The sequence below is a fragment of the Hylaeus volcanicus genome, chromosome 5, assembly GCF_026283585.1.
Source record: "Hylaeus volcanicus isolate JK05 chromosome 5, UHH_iyHylVolc1.0_haploid, whole genome shotgun sequence".
Taxonomy (NCBI): Eukaryota; Metazoa; Arthropoda; class Insecta; order Hymenoptera; family Colletidae; genus Hylaeus; species Hylaeus volcanicus.
Genome location: NC_071980.1, coordinates 325,975 through 352,975, shown reverse-complemented (window position 1 = coordinate 352,975; position 27,001 = coordinate 325,975). Strand labels below are relative to the sequence as shown.

The following is a 27,001-nucleotide window of genomic DNA, read 5'->3' as shown; positions in this document are numbered from 1 at the left end:
GGGGGGGAAGTTAAAGGGGAATGTCACAGAAATGAAGAGAAATGAAAGGAAAATATCAGGTGGTGTTAGGGGTTGTTAAAAGGTGTTAGAAGATGTTAGAAAGAGTTAGGAGATGTTAGGATTTGTTAGGAGATGTTAAGAGATGTGGAGAGGTGTCAGGAAGTGTTAGAAGGCGTTAGGAGACGTTAGAAAATGTTAGAAGGCGTTAGGAGTTGTTAGAAGACTTCACTCACGTTTAAGTGATCTGATGCCTGTACCGCCATCGGTGGCAAAACGTCTAAGTTTGTAGTGAAAATAGTTCTCATTACTGCCGCTAGATGGTGCCACCAACGACAGCGTTGATACTTATTGTTGCATTGAACTATTCGTAAAAATGAGAAATTTTAGCATATTAACTACTATATTGTAGTGTTATAAAACAAAAAGTCATACTTAATTAGCATTTATAAAAAATAAAGAATAATTTATTAAAAGGTATCGATGGCGCCATCTTACAGAATTAATAGGAACTATTTTCGCGCGAAACTAAGGCGCTTTGCCACCGATGGCGCCACTATCCAAGAAATAGATAATTAATGCAGTATTAAATAATTATGCATTAAAATGACAAATTTGTTATATTAACCAATATATTGTACTGTAATAAAGCAAGGAATCGTATTAACCATGGATTTATATAAAAAATAAAAAGTAATTAATGAAAGATGCTGGTGGCGTCATCTAGCAGAAACAGCGGAAACTATTTTCGCTAGAAACTTGGACGTTTTGCCACCGATGGCGCCACAGGTACTAAGATTAATATTATATAATATATTTTTTAAAATGATAAATTGGCATAATCACAGATTCGCTAAACATTTTATTATATCCTACACTTATTACTTAATTTTATTTTAAGTTTATTATAAGGAAAGTGAGATATTAGGAGTACAATAAGTGTCATATGTATTTACGAAAAATTAGTTCGGCCTTTTGACCGCGAGATGGCGATGAACGATACCATTTATGTGTCTATGAAACGCCTGATTTAACCGTTTGCGGTCGTATGTCGAGCGTGACTCGACTAATGCATTAAAATCAAAAAATTTAGACAGCAAAAGGTTAAATTAATCAAAATTTTAAATGAACCGATAGCGTCAATGGTACTAAAACCAGTATTAGTATAGTGATATTTATAGAAGTAGACGGTTTTTAGTTTTTGAATTAGTTTGATAAATTTAACCTATCAAAAGGAACCGACAATATTGTTTGAAAAAGAAAATAAAATTCCAGTAACTGTATGTTACGTGTTGTAAAACACGTAAAGAAGTGCGGTTACATGGAAGATCAGGAAACAGGAATTAAATTGTCGATGTATTTTATTTCATTTCCAACCACTTTCTTTATGTATAATGGACACATGGACGCAAATCACAGCACAACGCAAGGTTGTATAAATATTTGTATGCATTCGTCGGAAATAATATGTACGCGTGAAAAGTATATAAAATCAAATATTAGGATATCGATACAGTAAGACCGCACTCTACGTTGCCACGTTCCTTTAAATTGATTGGTTTTGAGAACTTAGATTTGCGGAAACGTAATACCCATGTATGTACTCAAGAGTAACGAGCTAATTTAGTTGGCGAGTAATATGTGGAAATGGGAAAAAAAGATACCTTTGTACAAGTTACAATTAGATATCAGTAATTATATCACGATTGTTTTTCCGAAGTACCTTACATATACGGTATGTTGTTTTTCTCCATTGGCCTTGGATCCAATGAATTTAAAAGATTTCGAGATCATTCGTGCGAGTTGAAGAATCAGCGACTTGAACTAGCACTAGTAAATTGCTTCGAACTAGTATCGTTTTTAAAATAGTAATTGTCGCAAAGAACACGCTATTTCATGCGATGAAGCGACATTCATTTGATTCCTGCAATCGGGAAATTCTCTGAAACTGTGCTTGATCTCGTGCGCAACGAGTTGCCTAATTTATAGCGAGTCAAAAAAACTAATGGACTCAAGCATACGTTCTCTAGTTTACCACTGACCAGTGGAAGTTGATCGGATACGTTTCAAAGGTTATAGTATATATATCTACATTTCACATGTTTTCTAAAGTTAAAATACGCTGTTCCTAAATTTGTCAATTTTCCGATTCCAATAAGAGTGATACAACTCAAAGAATTAAACACTTTTTATGAAACACATAAAATTGTTCTATTTATTAAAATGTAAGGAACATCTTATTAGAATAATCAAATTAACGAAGTAATAACCGTATCGTTATTTGTTATAAAAATACATTACTTCTGAAATCCATTCCCAAATTTTAAAAAAACTTTGGTTGTGTTACTCTTATATGAAAGAAGCGATGGATAAAAGTATAGTACAGAAAAGACTTAATTAGTACATAATCTTGAATTACCATAAAAAATAAAGTATTAGTATAATTTTCGTTGATGCAATGATGAACTATTCGAGCGGACGGATAACGAATTTTTGCGAAAGCCAGAGAAAATTTGTTAAAGAGTCTAGAAACAGTTGTCTACGTTACATCTAAGATACTTTCGTGAATGATATTATAAATAGTAACGGTCATGTTAATCATATAATTTAGCTTAATTTTAAAGTGCTAAATATGTGAAATTAATATTGGTGCACAAAATTTAAAAACCTTGAAATTTGTGTGTCACCAATAGTCAGTAGGAATAAAAGTATTAGAGCGAGTATCGTTACAAATATTAGATACTAATGTGTTGCTATGAACAGCGACAAAGTAAAGTCGCTGATTGCATAAAGTTTTAAGCGATGTATTAATTAGAACATTCCTTGTAAAAATTTTGGATAAAATACACTGGGAATAATTAAATATATTAGCAAAAGTTATTTGCTAATTACAATGAAAAACAGTGGAGACGCTGGTGTTAGCATTAAATTAAAACCGCTGATGCTATTAATATCTGTACGATGAGTCAACGAGTATGTACACCGTTTCTTTTCTAAAATAAAAGTTAAGTACGATTGCACCACGTCTGTTACACGAAAACAAAATCGTTGGTTGCTTTCGCGAGAAAAGAAAAGGTATATTTACAGTAACAACGTTATCAATATCGCATTGTAGAAAAAATAATATTACAATATACACGCAGAGAGCGAAAAGTCGACTTGTAAATAAAATCTTCGATTCGATCGTTGATTCGTCATACAATATGACAAATACTCGTGCGAAAATTGCAAAACGAGCAATTTAATTAAAAATAAACACGTCAATTTATCACAAATACAACCGCATAATCCACACATGTATGCGCACAAACACACACACACGCGCGCGCGCACACACACACACATTTGTACGCATAAAACACAATCCACTAGAAAGAGAGTACTCGACTGTCTCTGTTATAGTCCAAGTTCTCGACAAAAGTAAACTTTTTCGAGTATCATATCGAATTTATATCGAATAATTTTGCATGTTTTTAATGCCAAAAGAGACAATTTGATATTCTGTTTCTGGTGAATCATTCGGTACACTGGCATTGCTAAAAAACACGATTCGGCAATGTTCCTTTAAATCTCAAATATTCAATTCTCTAGCTCTAGCGTGTAGTAAATGACGGTGTGTAGAAAACTGCGGTATATACATTTCCTTTTTCGACGTCTTCCAAATGCACTGCAGTGAACAACATTGAGCATCGGGTAGATATACATATATATGTATATTATACATACATATAACCGTTGAATAGGAGTGTCGTCATACGACTCAGAAGACTTTGTCGACGATTCGAATATTTTTAGAGATTTTCTCATTGTTCATTTTTCTTCTTCTTAACTATAAGTGTTATTCGGTAACCACCCTGAGAGCATCTCTTTTAACACGGGAAAAAAGATCTGCAACGAAATTTAGTTCATCGAAGATCTAGCAATGTATTAATCATCGATGAGCCATAGCCTTAGTTTTTTCGTGCGTCTAAGTTGAACTAAATCGTGTTTCTTCAGGAAACGGATTTCTTGGACATGTCTCTTTCCGGACTAGGACTAGGACTAGGACTAGGACTAGGACTAGGTGAAGAACTTGGTGATCTTGAACTGCTGGAGCTTGATCTTGCCCTCTTCCTCTGTTCCAGACGATTTTTATGATCGTATAGGGGTCCACGAATAACCTTTAAGGCGGTTTCCAATTCGTAAGTCCGGTCCTTTAAGAAGTTGTACTGATTGAGATCGAATCCAGCTTGCTTGGCCCTCCGATGAAGAGCGACGAGATGTCGCCTGCTTATTACGCCGGGTAGCATGTATTCCTATTAACAGAAATATTTCAAGTATCGAACACTTTCTATTTGAAATGTCGTGTATCGAAGCCATAAAAATATTAGATAATTCCTCTCTAACAAGCAAAGAAATAGGATTAAGGTTATTGTAGTTGCTAACTAATTCGAATAGTGTTGAATTTGTATGGTAACCGAGTCACCGAGTCACCGAGTCACCGAGTGATCGAGGATTGAACAAATTTACCAACGATACTGACTTACCTGTCCTGTTACGACGTAATAGATGTAACAGATCACCATGGTGCCGAAAGTAACGAAATACGTGACCGGTTCCATGATATCCCACGAGTATTCCCACCAGGTTAACCTGGCCAAGCAGCTGAACTGAATCGACATCGCGAGTAACAACATCCAGACGAAACGTTGCGTTTTCTTGATAGCTACGCTTTCCAATTCCTGCAGTTGCTACAAAGGCGAATAAAGCAGATTTATTGATTCATTAGGTAAATATTCATTTTCCAGTTAATATTTGTGAATACGATGAAAATAATTGTAGAATTTGTAATCGTAACTGTTAGCAGTTGGTTATCTGATTGTGTTCGATTGTGCATAGAGAAAGGGCGGAAAAATGAGAAAGAACAAGGACCAATCCGTATTACATAATTGGAAACATAGAGGGAACGCGTTGTTACGATGAATAGTTGATCGCTTCTCGTACGCGTTTCGTACGCGATTCGCGATAATATGGTAATTATGCTAACTGGGAACGCGATGATTAAACGAACCCGTGGAAAATATTAATTCATCCGGTAAAGAGAAAACGAGGGATAAAAGAGGGGTCTCCGCGTTCGTTGAATAATGCGCACGCGTGCCGTGTTTTAATGCTCTGGATTTGCTAATAAATAATGTAGATATCCACAGCTCCTTAAACTTCCGTTTAATTAAGATAGCATCGAGTTGCGAAAAATTTGATCCGTTCGTATCGATCGTCGTCGAAGAACAGTAGCAAATAATTACGTGTAAAGTAATGGATCAAAGGTAAAACTTGAGGTGATATCGAAAGTTATCGAGCTGTATTTACCTGCTCGAGAGGTTCTAGCTCCAGTCTGACAGTTTCCAGCTCGGCCAAAATTTGCTTCTCCATGTCGGCATGATGTTCTCGAACGTGAAACGCTTCGTACAGTTGTCCGACTAAAGTTTGTACGTCCGATAACTTCTCTATATTTTCCTAAAACATTCCATTCAACGACGATCGTTTAAATTTGTTTTATGGAACGACTATTTCGGAACAGTTTCGAGCGAGGGTTACGAAACGATTAACAATTTTAATCAGTTTCCGACGTTTATGAACGCGATCAAGTCCGTACACGTTAGAGAATACGTGTACGTTGAAAAATGCAAGTATGTGTTACTTTACCGGCTCGATCTCTTTAATCAATGATTTTTGTTTTGCAAAAGCATCCTAATATTTTCTTCTATAGAACGAGTGACTGGATCGATTAGTGCACTGAAAATCGTGGAATCCTATTAATAAAGAAAGGGTGTAATTTCACTGTACGATCGCATGCATGTACGTAAATGCACGATAGAAACGTAGAAAGTTGGACGATTCAAAACTACGTTACACCTACCTTCCACGTAGCATTTCTTTTTCGTCTACTCGATTCGAGCCTCGATGTTTACGCGCGACGATATTATTTTGGTCATTTATAGATGTACGATAGATTGGAAAGTAAAAGCAATTTCGGTATTTCAACTATCTACGTTTCTTAATAAAAAGAACGTTCGAAACAAGTATAGTCCCAAACAACTCACCATCGTATGCCTGTGATGCAACGGCGGTGAAACGATGTATTCGTTGTCGTTTATTATCAACCGAAAGTCATCTTCCATTAACGTTTCTATCGTGTTGCTGTAACCTATCTTGACGCCGTCTGAAATCATTCAACTTTTCGTGTTGCAATCCGCTAATCGTTTCGCGTTTAAACTTGCTCGTGCTCACTTTCCTTGAGGAAAGAAGAAATTCTTCGGCAAACTCACCGACCGTCATTACGCTCGCTCGATCGATGCCACGATCCTCCCTCTTCAGCATTTTGATCAAGTCTCCCACCGTATGAGTTATCGGTTTCAGAGTAAACATGCAACGTTCCCTTCTGGATGGCAGAGGTACCGTGATCTTGGGTAATCCCCGATAATACGTCACAGTCACATCTGTAGCTGAAATTATTCCAATCGTTGATTAATTTCAAAACTGATCATTTTACACCGACAGCAGAACCTTATTATCCTTTGGTATGCGTATTGCTCCATTAGAACCAAGCAACGCGTACAAAAACTACGAAATTTCAGCTTTCATTCTCGTCAGTTTGATTCGATTAGCTCGGTTGGCTCCTCTCGATTGCCGTCAAGTCGGAACGTATAATTTTAGTATCGAACTGGTGTCGTTGCTGCACAGCGCGCAGCTTCTCGTGAAATTTTAGTATAGCGACATGCTTTATATCTTCTCCAACGATCCAAGCGAGAAAAGACGAGAGATGATTATAAAAAGACGAAATAGTTGTATAATATTTTTAACGGTCTTTAAACCGGTGCGGTGCGGTGCGGTTGAGATCGAGTTTCCAAGTAGGATTTTCGGTGTTAACAGAGACAATTTCAACGAACCCTCGCGGCGTATCCCCAGCTCTCAGCCGTATAATATCGTTGCCAGTCGAATGTGCCGCTAATCCTTTCCAGAGATGAAGGAAAAGGAGTAGTAAAGAACCCTCACGACTCGCTATGCCATCAGTGCCGCGCATGAAACTTGCGCCGTCCCGTCCTCGTGAATTCGTTTGCGTGATGCTCGTACGATCGAGAGCTGAATTAGCGTTAACCTGGTTAGCAGCCGTTTGATACGAGCAAGGTATCAGAGTGTGGAGACCGGAATGAGACGACTACGGGCATCCTTTCGATGGAAGCAGAACGGAACCGAGCACCGATCCGGCTGCTACGCAATCTCTCAAAATCCGCGTCAAAGAAGATCCGTGTTGGAGGCATGGCAAGAAATTAACATGTATCGTTTACAGAATTTTTACATCCAATTTGGTATGTTGCAACAAGTTTCGACGTGTTCTCGACAATTTAAAAAGAATCTCCGAAATTAAATAAGTACACCGCGGCATTCTTTTGTTGAAAAATATTCAAAAATAATAAAGATTCATTGACAATTCGTCGATAACGTTACGAAGTACTTGGCCGCGATAGATAGGTGTCCGATCTGATCGGTGAGAAAATTCGGTTTGCCAGTACGTGCCTGGCGTCTCCTTAATAGCGAAGAACAAGCGCAACGTCCGACAATTAGTGCGCTTCCACGAGCCACGATACGTGCTTCTTCAACGTGGAGAAGCGTTGGAAGTGGCAAAGAAGCTGCCACCACTTTTTGGTGTCGTCCTCCCTTCTTCCTACCTCCATGAAAAGTTTGCCGTATACAAGTTTTCTGTGCCGTCAGTCTACCTCAGGATTCTGTTCAATTAATAAGTGACACGCGCGCGCGCGCGCACGCCTTAAAAACTTTCCATCAGTGGTTCCTTCGTGGTGTATGTTTGCAACAGTACAACACCAATTGTTCTTCTACTACCCACTTTCGCGTGGTTTCGATTGCATTCGGTATCGGTGGTAAACATTTCGTTTACACGACGTGATCTCTCTTCGAGGATGCACGACGAGTGATCGGGGATCTTCCCAAGGGTAGGTGTGGTGGAATAATGGTACGGGTGGTTGACGGGTTACTTTTTAGTTATATAGATTGGGTCAAAACCAAGGTTCAGACCCTTTCTAGAGAAAATACAACGTAGGAACAATCCCTGGTTCAACTAAGAACATGAATAACCGTATCCGTACTCTTCCGTTCTTATATCTTTTCCGAACCAGTTTTATTAGCGAGAAAGGTTTACCCTTCAGCGCCATCTAAGTACAAACGCGGACATTATATTCAACTGGGGCATATACTATACATACGTAGGTAGTTGCGTATACCGACTACATTAGCATACGGAGATCATTTATCAAGCACAATTATTTTCATAATACATAGTCCCCCGTTTACGACGTTATTTCTTTACTTTTTCTTAGATGATTGATAATAAATTCCTTTTATGATCCAGGATAGATGAAGTTGTTCAATGAAATTAAATAAATAAATAAATGTTGTCTTAAAATGTGCTGCGAACGAAAACTGATTAATGTATTCGTATTTTATTTATTAAACGGTTACGATTACTTCAATTATTTTCTTCGCTCCTTTCTCGATTCACCCGTTGCTATTATCTACGAATTTACGGTGAAATCGAAGATGAATATAAATGTACTTACATTAGGCCTCGGCGTTCACGGGTCAATCATGGGTGGAGTACAAAGCGGAACTCATACTCTTGGAGAAACGTTATGGGTGCAGGAGAAACAACGACAAAAATGTTATCGGTGAGTAATTTTGTTGTTTGAATCGATTGCACGACAAGTAGCAGATAATTTTGGACGAGTCATTCGATCGAGGAGAAATTTTCAGTCGCGAACAGAGTGTATCTTTGAAATATATTTATCCTTTTACAATTGAAATGCGCACGTTACGGTAAAGGAGAAATTAACCACGCTATAAGTTAATTATATTGTACGATAATAAAGAAGCCAAGCGTGGCCCAGATTTATTAATGAACTCGAAAAATTGCCTGGAACTTTTACAGAGCGTAAATATTAGAGCAGAAACGATATAGCGGTGCTCGGCGATGATATTATTTTAATCTATTTTTGAGAATTTCCCATTATTCGAAACAACGTATCCCCTAGATACGATTCTCGTCGAGTCCTTGCGCTCGTCTCGCTTCTAATTTCGAATCGCGTCGTTTAGAGTAACGGCTTTGTTGACTTGTATAACATTCAACGTATCGTTTGTAAATTTATTTTCAGTTTTAATATTTGCTGTAACGTAATTGTGGGTTCGTTAATTTTCTTTTCCTTTTCCTTTTAGCCGTACCTTTCCTTAGCCGATTTACGTTAACGATAAGATTTTGTTCTAAAACGATGCGGATCTTTCAACATACAACGAACCGAATGAATTTCACACAAGATGGTTTGAATCATAAACGGGCACTAAGAATCTTGATTTATTAACTTATCCATACGATTAACTATAAATCCAATTTTATTCTGCAACAATATGTCCATAAATTAGACGCGTGTCGTAGTTCCGCTAATTAGCCGCTTCTAGAAACTCGAGAAATTTTCCATCTCCATATTCGCGATACCGCTAACGAGTCTACCAACTGTTTACAGAACTTGTGCTTTATTCTCGACTCGCGCGCGTATCCCCATTAAATCAGCATTTTCGTTCAAACTGGAGATATAATTGTTTCAACGAAAACGTAGCTATCGGAAGGTACCGAGGTACCATAGTCCAATTCCGTGTATTATACGACACAACAACGAAAAGTGAGAAACGTCGACAATCTACAGAATTGCGACGAATCAACGAACCCTCGATATCATTATTGGCGGAGTTAATTGACGAGGTGACAGTTGACGAAGTGTAATCGAAATAACGAAAGACAACGCATGCCGGAGGGCAGGAGAGAGAAGGAGGAGGCCGGCACAGCGGAACACCGGATATCCGTTTTTACGAACGTCTCTTTATGTCTCAACGATGTGCACACGCAGCTGCGAATAGGACAAAGGGTCGTGGCAGTGTAGGCGTGCATCGAAATTCGCTCGCTTTGCTCGGCTGGAAAGTCATTTCTGTTCTGAAAACGCATGTAAAAGCGTAAAGCGACGCGTCGAGTGCCAGCAAGCGCAGTCCTTATCGTCGTACGATGCTGGTGCGCGATGTTCGCGGTGAGAATCGTTTATTGTCAGGTGACGATGGAATTTGCCGAGAATCTTGACCACCACGCCAGGTACTGTTTTTTAATTGTTCTTGTTTCTCGGAATCATACGTGTATTTCTAGTACTATATGTACGTTCGTTACGTACGAGTTCTTTTCTAGTTACGTTGTTTTTTAAAAATATTTTCCAGTCGCGTCGTTTACCGAATACACATTTGTTCAGCTCGTTCGTACTCGACGTATGTACCTAACGAGACGCTAAAACGAAATCGTGACGCGAAAATCGATCCTGTGACGACCAATCGACCCAGACGTCCATCGAACATTTATCTTAGAATCAATTTGCGGTTATCTATGCCGAACATTTTCGTTTACATAATACGTAATAGGACTGTTGCACGCGCGGATGTATTTTGCTTTTTTTCCGTGGCGGCGTAAAGTTATGTAAAGGAGGTAGCAATCCTCGAAGCGTAGAAATATTAAAATTCATGTCCACATTCGGTAAGAGCTCTTTTTCTTTTTCTTTTTCGATCGGATACTTTGGGATCCTTGAACGCGTTCGCGTAGAGAACCGTACCAAATCTTTCGACAACGCGCATTATTTCCATGCACTGTCGTTTTATGTGTTTCTCTTTCCCGAGACTTTTACTTTGCCACGATCATTATTATTCGAGTGTGTAATCAAAAAATGGTTCCATTATCTACAAATCTTATCTATCCAAGTGATCATTTTACACAGTTGATCGAGATTCGAGGAAACAAAAGTATCGGTACTCGGTGTTCCGCAACAAAGAATCGTGAACGCGCCATAATGTTTTCCACGTTACGGTGCGCAAACCATACTTTTCATCGTTTTCTCCGGTGTTTGATTTTTCTCATCGAAAGTGATTTCAATTGATTTCGACATGCCGACCAACAGACGTCGATGACATAGGTCGCGTTACGCCTAACTCCTCCAATTTCTGCTCGCTTTCGCAAAATTAATTTCTCCCGAGTTCTGTTAATGCGAACGATTCGAGAAAAATGATTCTAGAAATTTAGTAAGCTTCGGTCGGTAAGAGTAACGCGGTGATTTAATATAGGTACATTGAACTCGAGGAGTCATAATTACTTCATTCGACGAACATTGTTTGGTTCGAAACATAAAAACCGATGTAATTGTTCTCACCTTCCGGTGGAGTTGTGAGTCATTTCACCTGGTTTCCATGATATCGAAACGCTTCCCGATGAATCGAGAGGGTTGATTCTTATTCACCTGGTTCGCGTGCATTTTGTTTCGCACGGGGCGAAGCGGTTTCCTCGGTAACTCCGATGTACCGTGCTCTGTGTCCTGTGATTCATCGGTCAGGAGGGGAACAAAAGAGGGGATGAAATTGCCTAGTGATTTTTTTGTTGGTTCTCTAGTTGCGTACAAACCACTTCCGACGACAAATCGTGATCAGCATCGAGCAGTGCGATTTTTTGTTTCATCGTTTTGAATCTTGACGTTCATTACGGTGTATGACTTGGTGTTTGAATGTTTTCAAACACTTTTGTCCCGAGTGTTTTAAACTCCTGGATAACAATTGTACCGTACGTATACTATCTGTGTATGTTTTCTAGTTTAAAGAATGTTGATAGAATAATGCGCATGCGAATCTTCTTTTTTACTTTTGATGCGTCTTTGACGAAGAAAAGTAAGGAAACGCGAGCGTCGTATTAAGTCGTCAGAGAAAGCGTGCGATACGCGTTGAAACGGCGAATGAATGCTACGTTGTTAAACTACATTCGAACACTTTTTGCCATACTCATCGAAACACGCTTGATTCTCCTATCGAGGACATTTCTTCGAGTAAAACGCCGTGGCGTTTCACGTCCGTTGATATTCTTTTCGAAAATTTCCGATTACTCCTCGAATTAATATAAAAAACTACCTTTTTCGATATTATCAACAACTTTGGAGGGTACTTGCGTCGCCAAGGATTTTCTTTCCATAACGATATCGACAAAAACTCACGAGGTTCCGATGATCTTCGATGCTTACGCGTTTTCTTTTCGACTCGGAGCCTCGCGGAACAACATAAAAATCTTGACAGGAGAAAAACGAATGGGACATGAAACGCGAAACCCGAAGAAAAGAAACAAAATAAAAGCCGGTCCGATCCGATCCGTAGGAAAGCGTAGTGCATATTCGAGTCACTTGAGCCGTAAGTGGTACCTAGGCCAAGCGCCACGGTCACTTTCTTCTTCGTGGTCTCACGTGACACGTTGTGTGTTGCGACTCTTGAACACGAAACGAAAAATGAGATTCTCGTATCGGTGCAAACAAAACACTCCTCAACGCTCCTGCGATTACCGGATTACTTCAGCTGTGGCGTTCCGAGACATTTTTTGGGGGCCCGGTTTACCAAGCTTCTTTCAGAATTTTCTATTAAATTTTCATCGATTTCACGTTTCGGTTGTTGTTTTCAACATGACTTTTTTTCCAAGCTTTAAACGCACAAGCACACAGATGTGCTCCAATTAAAGTTTCTTGTTTGCTAATTATACATGGTTCGTTGAGATGCTCCAATTAACAAAACGTCGCTTAAAATATTCCGTGCATGGTCCGAGTTTCGAATACTGCAATTGTAGCAACGAATATTTCTCTTTTTTGCGTGCAACAACTCGTTAGCGTGCCTTGAGCAAAACTTGAGATTTCGAAAAATGGCATTTCGTATGTAAATGTGTATGTATCTGGTTGGAAGTGACAACATTCCGATGGTACTGGAATTTATTGTATTTTAAAGAAGATATCAACGGCAAGACCGATCCGGCAACTTAACAATGCTACACAGAAGCGAAAAGCATGAATATTTAAACGCACCAGTAATGGTCACCTCTCGATACTTTTGATCGTTGAATACTTCATGTATCCGAGGTGCAAACCTTTTCCTCGAATGTCGCAACAGCCAGCCGTATCGTTTTAAACATTAAAAGTCGAACGAGCTGTTTTAGACACGCTGGACCGTGTCATGGTCGAATTGACGCGAGTTCGATAAAACGACCGATGGATTTTTATTTAAAAGTTAAACTCGCTTATGGAAAAATCAATCGGACCGTGGCGGATATAAAACGAACTGGTTCTGCTTGCCGTGTACCGTCCTTGACACATTGACGTTTCATTAAATCTAGCCGCTTAGAGGAACAGGTCCATTGTGTCTGTATCGCTTTGGTAATTCATCGTTTGGTCGCCATTCTCTTCGATACAATCGCGACGAGGTCCTTGTTAAATACTGGCAAATATAGTACACGGTCGTTGCTACTTGACCCTCGTTTTCGCAACTACGATCATATCGAAATCCTTCGAGTCTCATCGCGGTCTTTGACATTGAGCATTGCGCGGACGCTCATGACACGTCATCCTTGGTGCACGGCATAATAACGTTCTCTCATTGTCAACGTCATTCTTTACCAAGAGACTATTTTTTCAGACGCAATGGAAGGAAACTGTTTTTTTTTGTTTTGTTTTGTTTTTTTACGATAACTGTCGGTTTCCAGTGAAATCGGAAAAAAGAAAAGCTTCCTCGGTAGGAAAAATGAAAAATGAAAATTCGATATTTCTTCTCGACGCTTTGGTAATTTGTGTGTTCCGAGTTAAGAGATACGTGACGTCAGCGTACGCCTGTGGCTGAGGTGTGCTACTCCCACTACTAGATGGACAATCCAAGTGGAGACACGGGTGTACACGTTGTCCTGCCGAGGAAACAGGTGCACAGTGGTGATCGGGCAGCCAGGTACGATATTCGCCAGTCGATGCGCGAACGAGAAAGTGAAAAGCCGGCGCGCAGCGGTTTGCTAGATCCCGCGGCGTAGGGTAGCAAGATAATTTCATCGAGTACCGAGAGAGAATCACTCTTCTAGGTATTTTAGGCTTCGATCGATATTCGCGAGTGTTTTTTTGCTTGGCTCCTCGATCTCGAACAAAGTTCGAATCGTTCGATTCGAAGACGTCCATTCGAAGAGATCAGGCGGGTAAGATGCAATTTTTTATTTCGGTGGTTCTCGCCGATTGTTAGTTCGGATAACGAGGAAGAAGAAAGTTCGATGCATAAGATCCGATATCGTACAATTAATTATTAATGTTCCATTCCGACAGCCTGTGAGTCGACAAGCGTGAAAAATAATGCATTGCTGCGCGTACCTACGATATTTCCGAGAATTTTATTACAAAATTAACCACAATCTACTTTACCCGGAACATACATTAAATATTAATTACGAAATTAATCGCGTAAGAAGGTATTTATTCGAGCGCATCGTTAGTTACGGCCCTGTGTTTTACTCGCACTATTATGTAATCGATATTCTATCGCTGGATCTGGACAGTTTGATCTCCCCGAACGAAGGTCAGCGGAACGCGCCTCGCTCAGGTGATCGGATAGACACAAAAAAAAAAGAGGAACAAACAGTGTAACGCAACCAAGATTGACGTCAACGACGACGATGTTACTGCAAATAAATCCTGTTGAAATCTCAACGCCGGTAATCAATTATTGTCGCTTCGCACTTTCTTGGTAATTGGCGTTAACCGAAGCCATTAAACCGCACGAAAGCAAACCATGTTTCTCATTGTCGCTACTTCTTCAAGGCTAAGCGAATGAATTACGATCCCAAAGATGCGAATCGGAGTCCTCGCACGGCTCGCAACTTCGCATTTCCTGGTCCTTGTGTTTCGCGATACCTTGCATTACGCAACATTCGTTTCACATGGGAATTAGGCAGTTGACCGCGATTTTTCTTATGGTTCAACAACCGCGTATAGCGCTCCAAACTATCCGAACGCCGATAAAAACAAAAACAAAACCTAAAAAATGCGGGTAAATATCCTTTGACGCGTTCAAACTCGTTTGATCCGTGAACAACTAAAGAAGAACGAGTCGTTACTTACGACCAGACGCGAAACATTGGCCGCTTAGACCGCGGAACTCTTCCGGTTCGTGTCATAGGATATTCTCGTCGCGTTTCTCCGGCCGGCCGTAGAGGCTTATATTAGGCCTTTTCTTTGCGGTTGCATGCGAGTGCAACGATCGACGCTCGATCAACCGGAAGGTTGCATCGATACTTGAACGTGTTGAATTCGAAAGAAGACCAAACACGAGGTACACGGTAGACAACTACTCATTTCGCACAACATTGATTGTCAAGCATCATGTACATAAAAGATTACAAGTTTCCGAATCATAGTCGGAAAACGCAGCTTTTTGTCACGTGTCGCGTATTGAAATTCATCGTAGGAGAAAGATAAAAGACAAAGAAATCGAGTAAGCTGACGTTACTCGAAAAGCACGGTTCGTAAAAATGACCGAGATAACTCGAGAAAAATCTTACGTAAGATTTCGTCGTACAAAGTCGAACGCAACGAGACGACGATACGGCATTTACATCCTGACTCGAAGGATCCGTGTTCGTAAAGTCGGTTGAAAGGACACGTTTACCGGTAACCGCTAGTTGTTCGAGCAGAAAATCCTGTGACCCTGCGTTCGTTACTTGTCAACGACTTTCCGAAACTGTTCGTTGGGAAACTTTGTCGATTAAATTGTTACTAAGTTCGGAAAACGTGTGTTAAATTTGATTTCGAAAGCAAACGTTGTTTCCGTTTCGAGCATCGATGTTTTCGTGGATTCTTCGAATATCCTATCCTTTTAATCCTCGTTAACGTTTATCGAGAAAGTAAACCCTCGAAGGCGTGGTTTTGTCCTGTTTTCAAATAAGCAAGCGTTGCGTGACCACTTTGCTGATTATAATTCCATATCGTGTACGAATGTACCACTGTTCGGTAAAAGTACGATAATGTATAAATTATCGATGGCTGTAACTGAATCGTTAGATGCACGCTAACGACGCGCTAATGGTCGACTCGTGCGGAAACAGGATACATTTGAACGAGGGATGCGGCAAAATGCAATGAACGAGGATTACTCTAGATTAATCGTAAGTGCTGTTTCGCGAAATCGATTCATTCGAATCACAACGCACTCATTTTCACGCATACGTATCGTACGCGTACCTACGTCGTCAGTTTTACTCGCGATATTTCGCGTCAACGATATGTTTCTATAAGCTTTACTCGCTTTCGCGACTAATAATAAGAAAGATGACTACGACGATGATAATAATAGCGTTTGCTAATTTACAGAGAAGGGGGACGTCACGAGGCCCATTCAGCGCACGCCACGCAGGACCATAGGAAGCTCTTGAAACGAACGAGGAGCCTCGCGGTGATATCGGAGGACGAATCTCGACAAGATCGAGAGGCCCACCACTTCAGACTAGGTCAGTCGACCTACGACCTGCCCCGAAGCCATCAATTGATACCAAGGGCCAAGTTGATCGATCGAAATTCATTGAAGGACAGGTGAGTACGCACAGGTGAATACAGTGGGTCGTATTAAAACTGCTTCAACGATGTACGAGATATCGAGTTTCGAGTCGAAAAAAATAATATGTTCGGATAATGTGTCTATATTTCAGACTCTCCAAGAGTCAACAGCACCTTTCAGACTCCTACGAAAGATTCAACGAAGAGAGATCCTACCATTCGCGTTCAGCTTGCGGCCTTGGCCCGATCCCGTCGGGATTCGAGCCTTTTACGGATCCTCTGCCTCATATCCGGTGCAATCGGACCGATCCCGACCGATTGAACATCCTCGATTGGCCCGAATCACCGCGATGTTATCACAGCGTCCAAGATCTCGACACCGTTAGCGGTTTGGTCGACATCGTCGAGGACACTTGGCCCATCGAAGGCAATCGAAGCATCGATTGCATCTACACTCAGGTATATTCACTTAATTAGATTTACTTTTTAGATAATTACAAAACTTAATCGTCGATCTACTTTCGATTCAGGTGAAACGCAAGCGCAAGGAACACAGAAGTCTGGACAGCATTCTTTTCGAAGATGACGACGAGTTAGAATACTTTGACGTTCTTAACTTGTTACCTTTGTCGAACGTACGGCTGGAATTCGACGAGGACGACGCAAGAAGAGATAACAATCTCGCCGACAACAATGGCGTTCGTCCGGAGGTAAACAACAATTTAAAATCCATCGAGTATCATAAATTGAAATTGCAAACAGGCGACGAACGGAAATCATGTGCAACAAGCACGAGAAACAACGCGACCGACGAGGAGAAATGTAAAAAAAGTACGAGCAAAGAAGGGAACGGTTCGTCGCGCCAATACAGAAGGGAGACTTTAGATCGAGACGACGAGCTTGGAGAAAATTTCCAAAACGAAGAAAGCTCGACGAATTGCTTTCGGGACGAGTCCATCGAACGAGGATCCGCGTCGGCGTCGGCGTCGTCGTCGTCGAGGACCGACGAAGTCGAGTACAGGCCGGGCCTCGTGTTAGCGACTCACCGCGAGAAACGCGTCGACCGACAAATCGAACAGGCGGAAGATTACAAATCGATTTGGATTTCGGACACCGAAGAGCAAGAGGACATGTCGCGTAGGCCGCAGGTACTCAAGGTCGTCGACAACGACGTGACCAAGAGACGGCATCGGCGCTCCTCGATGGAAGCCGATCCGATAACGAGAGAGTTTAGGAACGATGGAAAATTCCGCGACAACGAGAGGAAGCCAAATGATGGTTTCAACGTCGCGAAATTGGACGGGAAATCTGAAATGGGAGCCGTCGACGGAGGTTCGAAGAATACAGAGGTGAGCTTGAAATCCAATCTCGTTTGTCGACGCTTTCTACGTTTAGCTGCTTTTTCCAGAAGCTCAGCCAGGAAGAGGACGAGAGGAACGCGAACGCGGAGAATGCGAAAAATAATTTCGAGCGAACGAACGCCACAAAGGAGAACTCGAGAAGTAAACAGAACGAGGGCAGATTCGAAAGGATCGTCAAGGGAACAACGAATATCCTCGGAAAAGCGTGCAACGCGGTGAAGGGAAGCTTGGGCTTCGAGGCGAGATCCGAGAGCTCGGATCTTGGATTAGGTTCGGAATCCGGTAGCGACACCAGGAGAAGATCCGTCGACGACGGTATCGAAGACGATCGTCAGATTTCGACGTGCGCGGAAAAGACGTTGGCTGACAAGGCGAGCGAAAGCAACAAAGAGCACGGTACTTTGACCAGGTCCAGAAGTTGCGCGGATTCGTTCGAGAGTCGTCGAGACGACGGCCAGGAATTCGATCACGTGCGATACAAGATAGTCAAGTCCAACATGTTTGGCAAAAATATGTACAACAGTGGTCGAGGTGACGTCACGTACGAAGGTCTGATGCAGTATTTAAGGGAGTATTCCTTCCAAGAATTACTGTTGGACAACAACGTGGTCATTATCGAGCCTGTACGGGCCGAGACGATAGAACGAAAGTCAGCCGTCTCGGGAAAACCGAGATCGGAGTCAACGTGCAAGATAGCTGGGACGATAGATAAGAAAGCGGACACGGAGAACGCTGAAATAAACTGCGAAAACTCGGACAACGACAATATTAAAAGCCCGAAACATTCGACCATTAGAAAGCATTTTTTCTACCATCCCATCAGGGTGAACCGCGAGCTCATCGACGAGGAACTGCCCGACCCGGACACGGTAAGAAACGTTAGGCAAATGTTCGAAAACAGCCTCAAGGTAAAGAATAGCCAATCCGTCGACCTCTTGCCAAATTGTAAACATCGGAAAAGCGTCAGCATGAAGGATTTGACGGTTATCGACGCGGCCCGGTTTAACGAAATATCCGAAAAGATTCAGGAGGGATCCAGGTAGGATGCAATTCTCCCATTTCAGTCTTTTTCAATTCGGTTGGCCTGTTTCTAACGAAATCGCTGTTGGGTCTAGGTGTTCCAGCAGGGCAAAAAATCTGACCAAGTTGTTCGAGAACATGGAGAAGGCTACGTCCTCCAACGCGTCATTGGCGGGGTACAAAGACGAACTCGATAGTCCACGCTGCGAGTCGAAAACGAGGATTCTGGCACAGACGTTCGAAGCGAGAAGCGGGCATACGTCGCCCAGCGACTCGACTTTCTCCAAGAATAAGGTGAATCGTTACAATCACAATCACAATCATCATCATCATCATCATCATCATCATCATCATCATTGGGATTCGGGAAGCGTCAGTTCGGGAGTATCTAGCGATTACCCTGATACCGATCCCGGCAGCGGAGGGCAATGCATCTCCTCGGAGGACGAGGAGATCGACTATCGCGTCGACGAGGGTAACGAGACGACAGATTCGAGTCACTATGTATCACAGGACGTTCTGAAGAAAATTCGAGAGTGCGGCACCTCGGTTACCTACTACGGCGGCAAGGTGGTCAATTCTAGCAACGGACCGCTGATATCGCCAGTCGTTGAAAACAAGTTCAAGTGCATCGAAAGCTCCAACGATTACGTAAAGTTTCGGCTCGTCAAGAGCAATTCTTGCGATAGCAGGCTGGAGCTGACCGGCAGACTCGTCGAGAGTCAATCAAGGTGTCGGAATCGAGAACATACATACGACTTGAGTCGATACACAATCGCGGAAACTCCCAGTATCGAGATCACCACGATCGAGAAACAAGAGAAAGAGGAGGAGATGGCCAATGGGGACGATGAGAGAATTCACCGCACGGAAACGAAGAGAGAGCCGCCAGTGGTGATCGGTTTGGAGCCGAAAAAGGAGGATAACACCAAAGGGACAAAGGATTTTACGGTTGATTTTAAGTTGGGCACCCTCGACGAGGCAAAATCGACTTATCCCAGTCGATTTATCGGCAGCGCTTTGACCAGGTGGCAAGTCAACGAAAACAATTGGAGGACTCCCGACGATTTCGGCAAGATGGAGTTTGAGGAGTTCGAGGTACTCGAGGACAGTCTTAACGCATCGGATAACCAGCATTCGGAATAATATATTATTACATACAGGAAACTCTGATGTAAAGAAAAACAAGTGTACATAACCAAGTTGAACGAATCTTTAAGTCGTCTACGGTTCTCGTTAAATTGTTACTTGTGTTGCGCGCATCGTCATTTTCTGCTTACGAAAATAAATACACGATAAGAAAATCTCCTCGAATCTAATCCTTTCGATACCAAGTGTTGACACATCGAATACAAACCTCCCTGTTACTGCGTTACATACGCAACAACTGAAAGTACATGTATTTTATAACGCGTCGCCTCGTTTTCTATTATTTCTAAGTCAGAGCTTTACCGCCTGTAACACTCACCAACGTTTTGTGCGTTTTTAACGACTAGATTCGTCTCCGTTTTATTATCCTTGTCCTTTGGAAACGAAGGTCTCGATGTCTTTGCTTCTTTCGTAGAGGTTCTCGGATTTTCCATTCCTTTCGCTAGAATCGAACTTAAGCACGGAGCAAAGGAGCTCGTCGTCAGGGAAAGACTTCTCTGGGAGATATGCCACCATCTTCTGCACCATGTCTCCTGTAACACGGACAAGTAGGGTTAGCGGTAATCGATTACAGTCATCTCTAGGGTAGAGTAATACACGGATGGTTGACGTCTGCGAATGTGTCTGTATCGCTTCTTTCGGTGTACCGATACAAACTAACGATTATGTTTTTAAACGTTTGCAAAGCATTTCAAACGCGTCCGTATGTACAAATACGCTGCAGGTGTGTTTTTCTTGGCTATTCGTTTCCCCGGCTATTTGCGTTCGATCAACATGTTCGCCCTACAACGGTAAATAGTGAAAACGTTATTTAACGTACATTGCGAGTTTACCAAGTAAATCGTGATTCGACGAAAATTGTAATTACACGCGCCTCGATATATACTCTCTAGTATAATAATAAAATTCAATCAGTTTTAATACTATCGCAGAGTATCAGAGTATTAGAAATCAGCAGAGTGATAAACGAACCAATTCGAATCTAGCGATCACAAAAGCTATGCGTACCTCGTGCAAGCTACGTACGCGCATGGCTTTCCGTTCCTTTCAACTGTATACACGTATAGATGTCGCGAAATAAAGCAGCTTGATAGGTAGCTCGCGAATGCTCCGACACAAGACGGAATTTGTATCGCACGGATAAACTTGTCGTAAAGGACGTATTCAGCCGTCGCGAGCCTGGCGAGTATCCAGGATATAGGAAAAACTCGAGATCACGTTAAAACTGGAGTTCGGCCAGGGTCGTGTCACGAATGGGCGTATACACTTTGCCAGGATACGAACTCTCAAGTAAAACAAATCTAAAATCTTTACCGTATCCGCGTTAATCGTTAACTTGGCCAAGTTTCTTCCAGAGACAAAAGATTCGCATCAAGTAGCCGTTAAGAAAATTTCTACAATTTTGTTTCGCCTCGATTTAATCGAGCCAAACGCATACTTGTCGTACCACCTAATTCTATAAGAAAATCACACTTGACAATTAGCTACAATCGGATCAAACATTCATGCAGGTACTACAAATATTCTCGCGATTTCAATGGCAATTTAAAATATATCGGACGACGTGCATCAACTATAGTCAGTTGAAATAAATTTCTCGGGTATATGGGTCAATCGATAGGATACACACGGAAGTGGAAGTCTTGGTTCCTTTGACCAAGTTTTCGCGAGAAAAACGGGTCATCGATGCGATCCGATGGTTCATTCTGATACGAAAGTTGATCGTTAAAAGTATCGAGGAACGAAAATTTGATACGTGTCAGATGTTAGAGTGAAAAATTCAACAAGAGTCGTTTCGATGTTACATTCAAACTTGTCAACGAGACCAGTTTTAAGCGATACCGTTTTAGCTGCCGCGTCTGGGCAAAACGCGTATTTTCATCTGGCTGCTCCGAGATGGTCCACAAGAATTCAGCACGCATTATGTCGCGATGTAAAAATAATACCTTCTATTTTCATGTCACCGTGCCTCTTTGCTGTTTAGCTCGCACCCTTGCTCGCTCGTTCCTCGTCTGAATAAATTTTAGCCGCAAGTCACGGCAGCAAAGTGGTCTGATTAAATGCCGACTGTAATCTACCAGAAGAATCTTGAATTTACGAACGCAATACGGAAGGGCTGAGAACCAGCACGTTCTTAACAGAGAAACAAGTTTGCCTAATAGAAATTTTCAATTATATTTTTACAAACTACATTTTCCGACGTTTTCTAACGAGGGAGGGAATAATATCGCTTTCCTCGACGTGTTATTTCACCGACAACGTTCGATCTGGAAAATATAAATTTCTTGAATCGAAAACACGACGATATGAAAACGTAACAAACGACAAATTTCCCAAACCTTCATTTTCTTCCGATCGTTTACCTTGTTATCATCGGATGTTTCTACCGATTTCGAAATATCTACTCGAGCACGTCCAAGTTACAATTAACGATTAACGGAAAGTATACGCGATGCAAGTTCCCGTAAATGATTCAAGTTTTATGCAACCCTCGCTGTTGTCTTATATCATTGCCATTAAGTTGCGTAAAATCGACGATTCACGACCGCCATTCCGCGAAATTGATGGGGTGCCGATAACGGAGTGGTCGGTTTTAATGGCCTATAACGCTGACAAAATCGATTGGCACAACTTTCTGACCTCCCGTTGTGGTCGTACGAACCGTAACAAATACAAAATGTATTCGTCGTCGCGATTTTTCTAAATTTTAATCGTAGCTATTCGACGTAAACATTCTAGCGTAACATGATTTCACCGGAATTCCCATTCAAGTATACATTTATTATTTTATATTTAATTATATTTAATTTCGTTTTTTTTGTTCCTTTAAATAAGTCGAGAAATATACCGAGAAAAGATCGAGTCGAGCGTGAAATCTAGCTCGATGGAAAGCAAGCACCTCTGCAATGAGAATAAAAATCGTCTCGCTTTGCGTTCTATCCAGATAAGAATTACCCATACTTCCAGAGGGTTTGTCGAGAGGTCGAGGGAACGTGCAGTGGAACAGATCGATGCCCATGGCGCCTGCCGCAGCCTCCGTAGTCTGCATCCCCCTGCACGAGCCCGTACTAATCTAACAATGTGTACATTAGAGTATACGTATGTATGCAGCGTTGTTCGAGAGCAGACAAATGGGTTACTGTATGTTATGCGGTCTGAGAAACCTGATTCTTTCGAGCAATTAACCGTTCAACGAGTGTGTTTCTTTGTCCGACACTTGTCACGTATTATTTGCTACACAACGACCTTCGAACGATACAATCGTTATACGAGTTTAGATTAATAACTGCGTCTTTGATAAATTGCCAAGCAGGAAGGTATTCCCGATAGTCGTCCAACGATCGCAGCTGAATCATTTGGATTTTAAGGTTGGAAAACCTACTTGGCAAACTTTTTCAATAAAACGGATCAGCCAAAGAGTGCGGACATCTGTTGTCCTACCAACTACAATTCATAACAAAAGTTGAAACGCGAACAACACTTTTCAATTTGTTTCATTGGTACGCGATCGCTTTCTTACACAATTTCTTACGATATATGATGTTATACTTACAGTGTTTTTTTATCCGTTGTTCGATATTAAACATTGCACAAATACAGTAAAATATAGTTGCGTATACGCGATGTAAAATTGATCTACCATCATCGACGCGAGTTTCATTCATGAATCACATCAAACAAATTCCAGGATGCGCGCTGCACGCGACATTCGCATGTCTCGGGCGCCGCTTACGGTTCATCGCTATGTGACAAGTACGATTCACGCCTCGATGACATATAGTTGGTATTATGTAATAACGATAGTAAATGTATCCTCATACCAAAATGACGCATTTCGTTTCGTTACCGGTACACTGTATTTGGGCTTAATTCGATTGAAAGCTCCATGTAATTAGTCACCGATAGCAATGAAAATTAATTATACTTGACCTCGAGGTCAAGGTCACGTAATGAAATTGCAAAACGAAGAAACCTCTATCGATCGACGAACTTTAAGTATCGATCTATATCGTTACGATTTTCTTTCCTATTCTACAGTTATTATTTACGCTTACGTTATCCGTAATTAAATTGCATTAATTGCGTTCGTCGATACAACATGTACGTGACGATCATCGCGAATGCAATTCCAGTCGTCCGATAAAATTATAAAAATGAACCTTGAAAAAACACGAAATTCCACCGATCTCTCGAATCTCTCACATCTTCAAATATTTCGGCATTCGATATCGAAACGAGTCAAAGGAATATTTGCTCCAAGGAGTAACATTTCATGAACCAATTTTCGTATCAGCTTCGAATCTTCAACTCCGTGATAGCCGATTATTTATCATTAAATCAAATATCCTGTCTAATCTACCGCATCCGAGTCACCGTCATTTCTACCCAACTCCAACCACTACGAACAACTACGCGATGTGGCATTACAATTGTGATGTTAGGTTCTCTACGCTACGCTACTAAAACTTACGTATCGCTCTAACGTAGCCTTAGGTTCCGGAGAATAGCGAATTACGGTTACTCGTGTCGTATACGCATTACCGTGATCGTCGTCACCGATTGTGTTTTAACACCTACCGTTATCGACAGTTGGTGAAACGCGAGACGATCGCTTTCTCTCGGCAACGCGAGATCTCGTAATGTGGAATTAGAGTCGGCGGGCTCTGTGTAATTTTGGTAGCCGGCCAAACGAACATACATGTATATGTATGTATAAACACATGTCTCGAATATCGGCGTAATGTTCTCTCTATCTATCGTCCTCTGTTAAAACTGTCTTCTAATCATTTGAAACTGTAAATAATATAACTGATCGATCGACCGTTGAAAACATTTGTCTATTTACGAATCTTTAGTCGAACGGTAAAATTGTTTTGCATTTCTTCTCTCGAGTAACATTATCCTCGTACAATAGTTCCTACCATATTTTTCCCGATATTATAAATACAATACTTCTACGGTTTACGATAATAACTAATAAAGAAAAGCAGTGCATCTAGAATATACATATAACCGAGAATAAGTTTGTCACTCAAATTTTTATACTGTTAATACGTACCTCGAATATGGTTCCGCGATACATCCAGAATCGAATTAAGAGTTTGTAGAGCCCTGGGCTACAGGTACAGTGAGGTCTCCGGTAATAATTTTAACAAAGAAAATGGAAAGATAAAAAACGATTAAATTGATGTTACTTATACTTGGCAACTGTACATTTTGCAGCTTGGATAATTATTTATTATACTGGTTTTTCTTTCTTTTCTTTTTTAAATAACTTTTGTTATTTTTAAAATAATTGTATCGTAAGCCAAATTGAATAGTAATTTTCGCGAGAGTATCAAGTATACACGTATAGTCGTTCATAGTCCGAGGGTTGATCTCTGGAAGCTTGATCTCTCCTAAGCTGTTACTTGTGGCCAACTCTCGTGTGGCTCAATTCGGCCCTTTGTATATTCGGCGATGACTAATTGAACGCAATATTCCAAATGCAACTACCTCGATCACATATACATATATGTATATGTATACATTTCCGAACGTACCGCGATTGACGTATTACGACGAATCGTTTGCTACGGTCGTTGCATCCGAGCTACAGAGTTCGAGGTCGATCAAAATGTGTCCACGATATCGCGGATTTTAACTATCGATAGTTTCTCCGTTCTGATTTGCGCGCGAGCAACGTTACAAGGAAGTTCATTTTCCGTTCAGACGTTATCCAATGATAGCAACCGGAGACTGAGTCATGATCCGGAGTAACTCTAACAAACTATTGAAATTTAAACGCATCGCAAAGCAATCGCGAGGCTCGCGATTTAAATGAAAATACGTTTGTCGGGGTAACTACGAGTACGTATCGCGACGATGTTGGTAATTAGCATTTGTCATAGTAATTAATGCTGACGTACTGCGGACAAGGTATGCGCGAGAATGTGGCGCGTAGACGGGCCAAGTATGTAAATAATAAAATGGTATCTAGTCGTTGGATGATTTGTTATGTTTGTAGTTCCGCGGCGATAATTATGGAGATAGACAATTTTCGAGCGATACGATTAATTAAACTCTAAATAAAACACTGGCTCGGTGGTAATGTACGTCTATGGTATCGTTACGTTTCTGCCTAAACGTAAAGAGTCGCGCAAACCATTTTACACGTGTCTCGCATCACTTTCGTTTGCTCGTAATGGTATCGCGATTACGATGTTTGCAATCTACGGCTGAAATGAAGCGCTTAAAAAGATGCTTTTAACGAGATAGTGTTCGCAAAACGATCCCCGGGGAGGAAAAACTTTGTCCCGCATGGTGTCCATATTTGTTCGAGGCACGGTATAAATACGTGTTTATGTATGCGTTGTAGGTAGCATCGGTAGAATTCGTATGTTCGATTGAACCGTGGCCGGTGTCGAAACGATAGACGGGTTCCAATTAATCGTTGCCGATTTATTTTTGGGTGGCTGTTGCTTACGTGCGTCGAAAAAGATCCCGGTAAACAAGGGAACGCGTAAAAAAAAGATCGGAACAGTGTAAGAAAGAGTGCGAAAGATAATAGAAATTTAGCAAACGAGTGGCGATTTCACTGACTGTGAGAGTAGACGAATAAATATTTGGAAAAATCGAATTCGAATCGATAAAATACGCAATGGTCACAGGTCACAGGCAACGGTACCGTCATCGTCTTTATTTCGCGTGTTACGTTACAAAACGCACTGCAAATAATATATGTCAGTACTCACGTTTCGGTAGGTTTTTGTTGTGGCCAGGGTGGAGGAAACGCTCAGCATGCGGGACACCTCGCACCATCTGACGATGTATAACGCACGACGACAGGTTACCGTGGCCATTCTCTCGCGACGTATCCTCCGTCAGAGAAACGGAGCACGAGATGAACAAACACTTTGGTAACTTTCCTTTTCTCACGAGTTCCTTTTCCACGAGTCACTGACACCTGACAAAGAGAAACCACCGGCCGTCTTGGAGCGACTAGCAATATCGTCGACGGGCGGCATCGCTCGCCGGCTC

General features: G+C 41.4%; 2 protein-coding genes across 5 annotated transcripts; one reads left to right on the top strand and one right to left on the bottom strand.

Moving 5' to 3' along the window:
- Positions 1–1,340: 1,340 nt before the first annotated feature.
- On the bottom strand, positions 1,341–27,001 carry LOC128877414 (calcium uniporter protein, mitochondrial). Of its 2 annotated transcripts, none has more exons than XM_054124699.1 (7): positions 26,716–27,001; positions 20,301–20,514; positions 6,303–6,479; positions 6,078–6,196; positions 5,344–5,490; positions 4,524–4,727; positions 1,341–4,292 (listed from the first exon to the last, which is right to left on the bottom strand). In XM_054124699.1, the coding sequence occupies exons 1-7, from the start codon at positions 26,821–26,823 to the stop codon at positions 3,990–3,992; spliced, it is 1,272 nt and encodes a 423-aa protein (XP_053980674.1). In that variant the 5' UTR covers positions 26,824–27,001; the 3' UTR covers positions 1,341–3,989. The 2 variants fall into 2 exon arrangements, with proteins under 2 accessions (XP_053980674.1, XP_053980675.1); XM_054124700.1 differs by lacking the exon at positions 26,716–27,001 and adding an exon at positions 25,041–26,706.
- LOC128877410 (uncharacterized) lies at positions 6,514–20,216 on the top strand. Of its 3 annotated transcripts, XM_054124693.1 has the most exons (7): positions 6,514–7,985; positions 8,615–8,717; positions 16,269–16,487; positions 16,604–16,910; positions 16,982–17,800; positions 17,860–18,851; positions 18,928–20,216. In XM_054124693.1, exons 2-7 carry the CDS (start codon positions 8,638–8,640, stop codon positions 19,976–19,978), a joined length of 3,468 nt encoding a protein of 1,155 aa, XP_053980668.1. In that variant the 5' UTR covers positions 6,514–7,985; positions 8,615–8,637; the 3' UTR covers positions 19,979–20,216. The 3 variants fall into 3 exon arrangements, with proteins under 3 accessions (XP_053980668.1, XP_053980667.1, XP_053980669.1); XM_054124692.1 differs by lacking the exon at positions 6,514–7,985 and having other exon boundaries at positions 8,597–8,717; XM_054124694.1 differs by lacking the exons at positions 6,514–7,985; positions 8,615–8,717 and adding an exon at positions 12,258–13,866.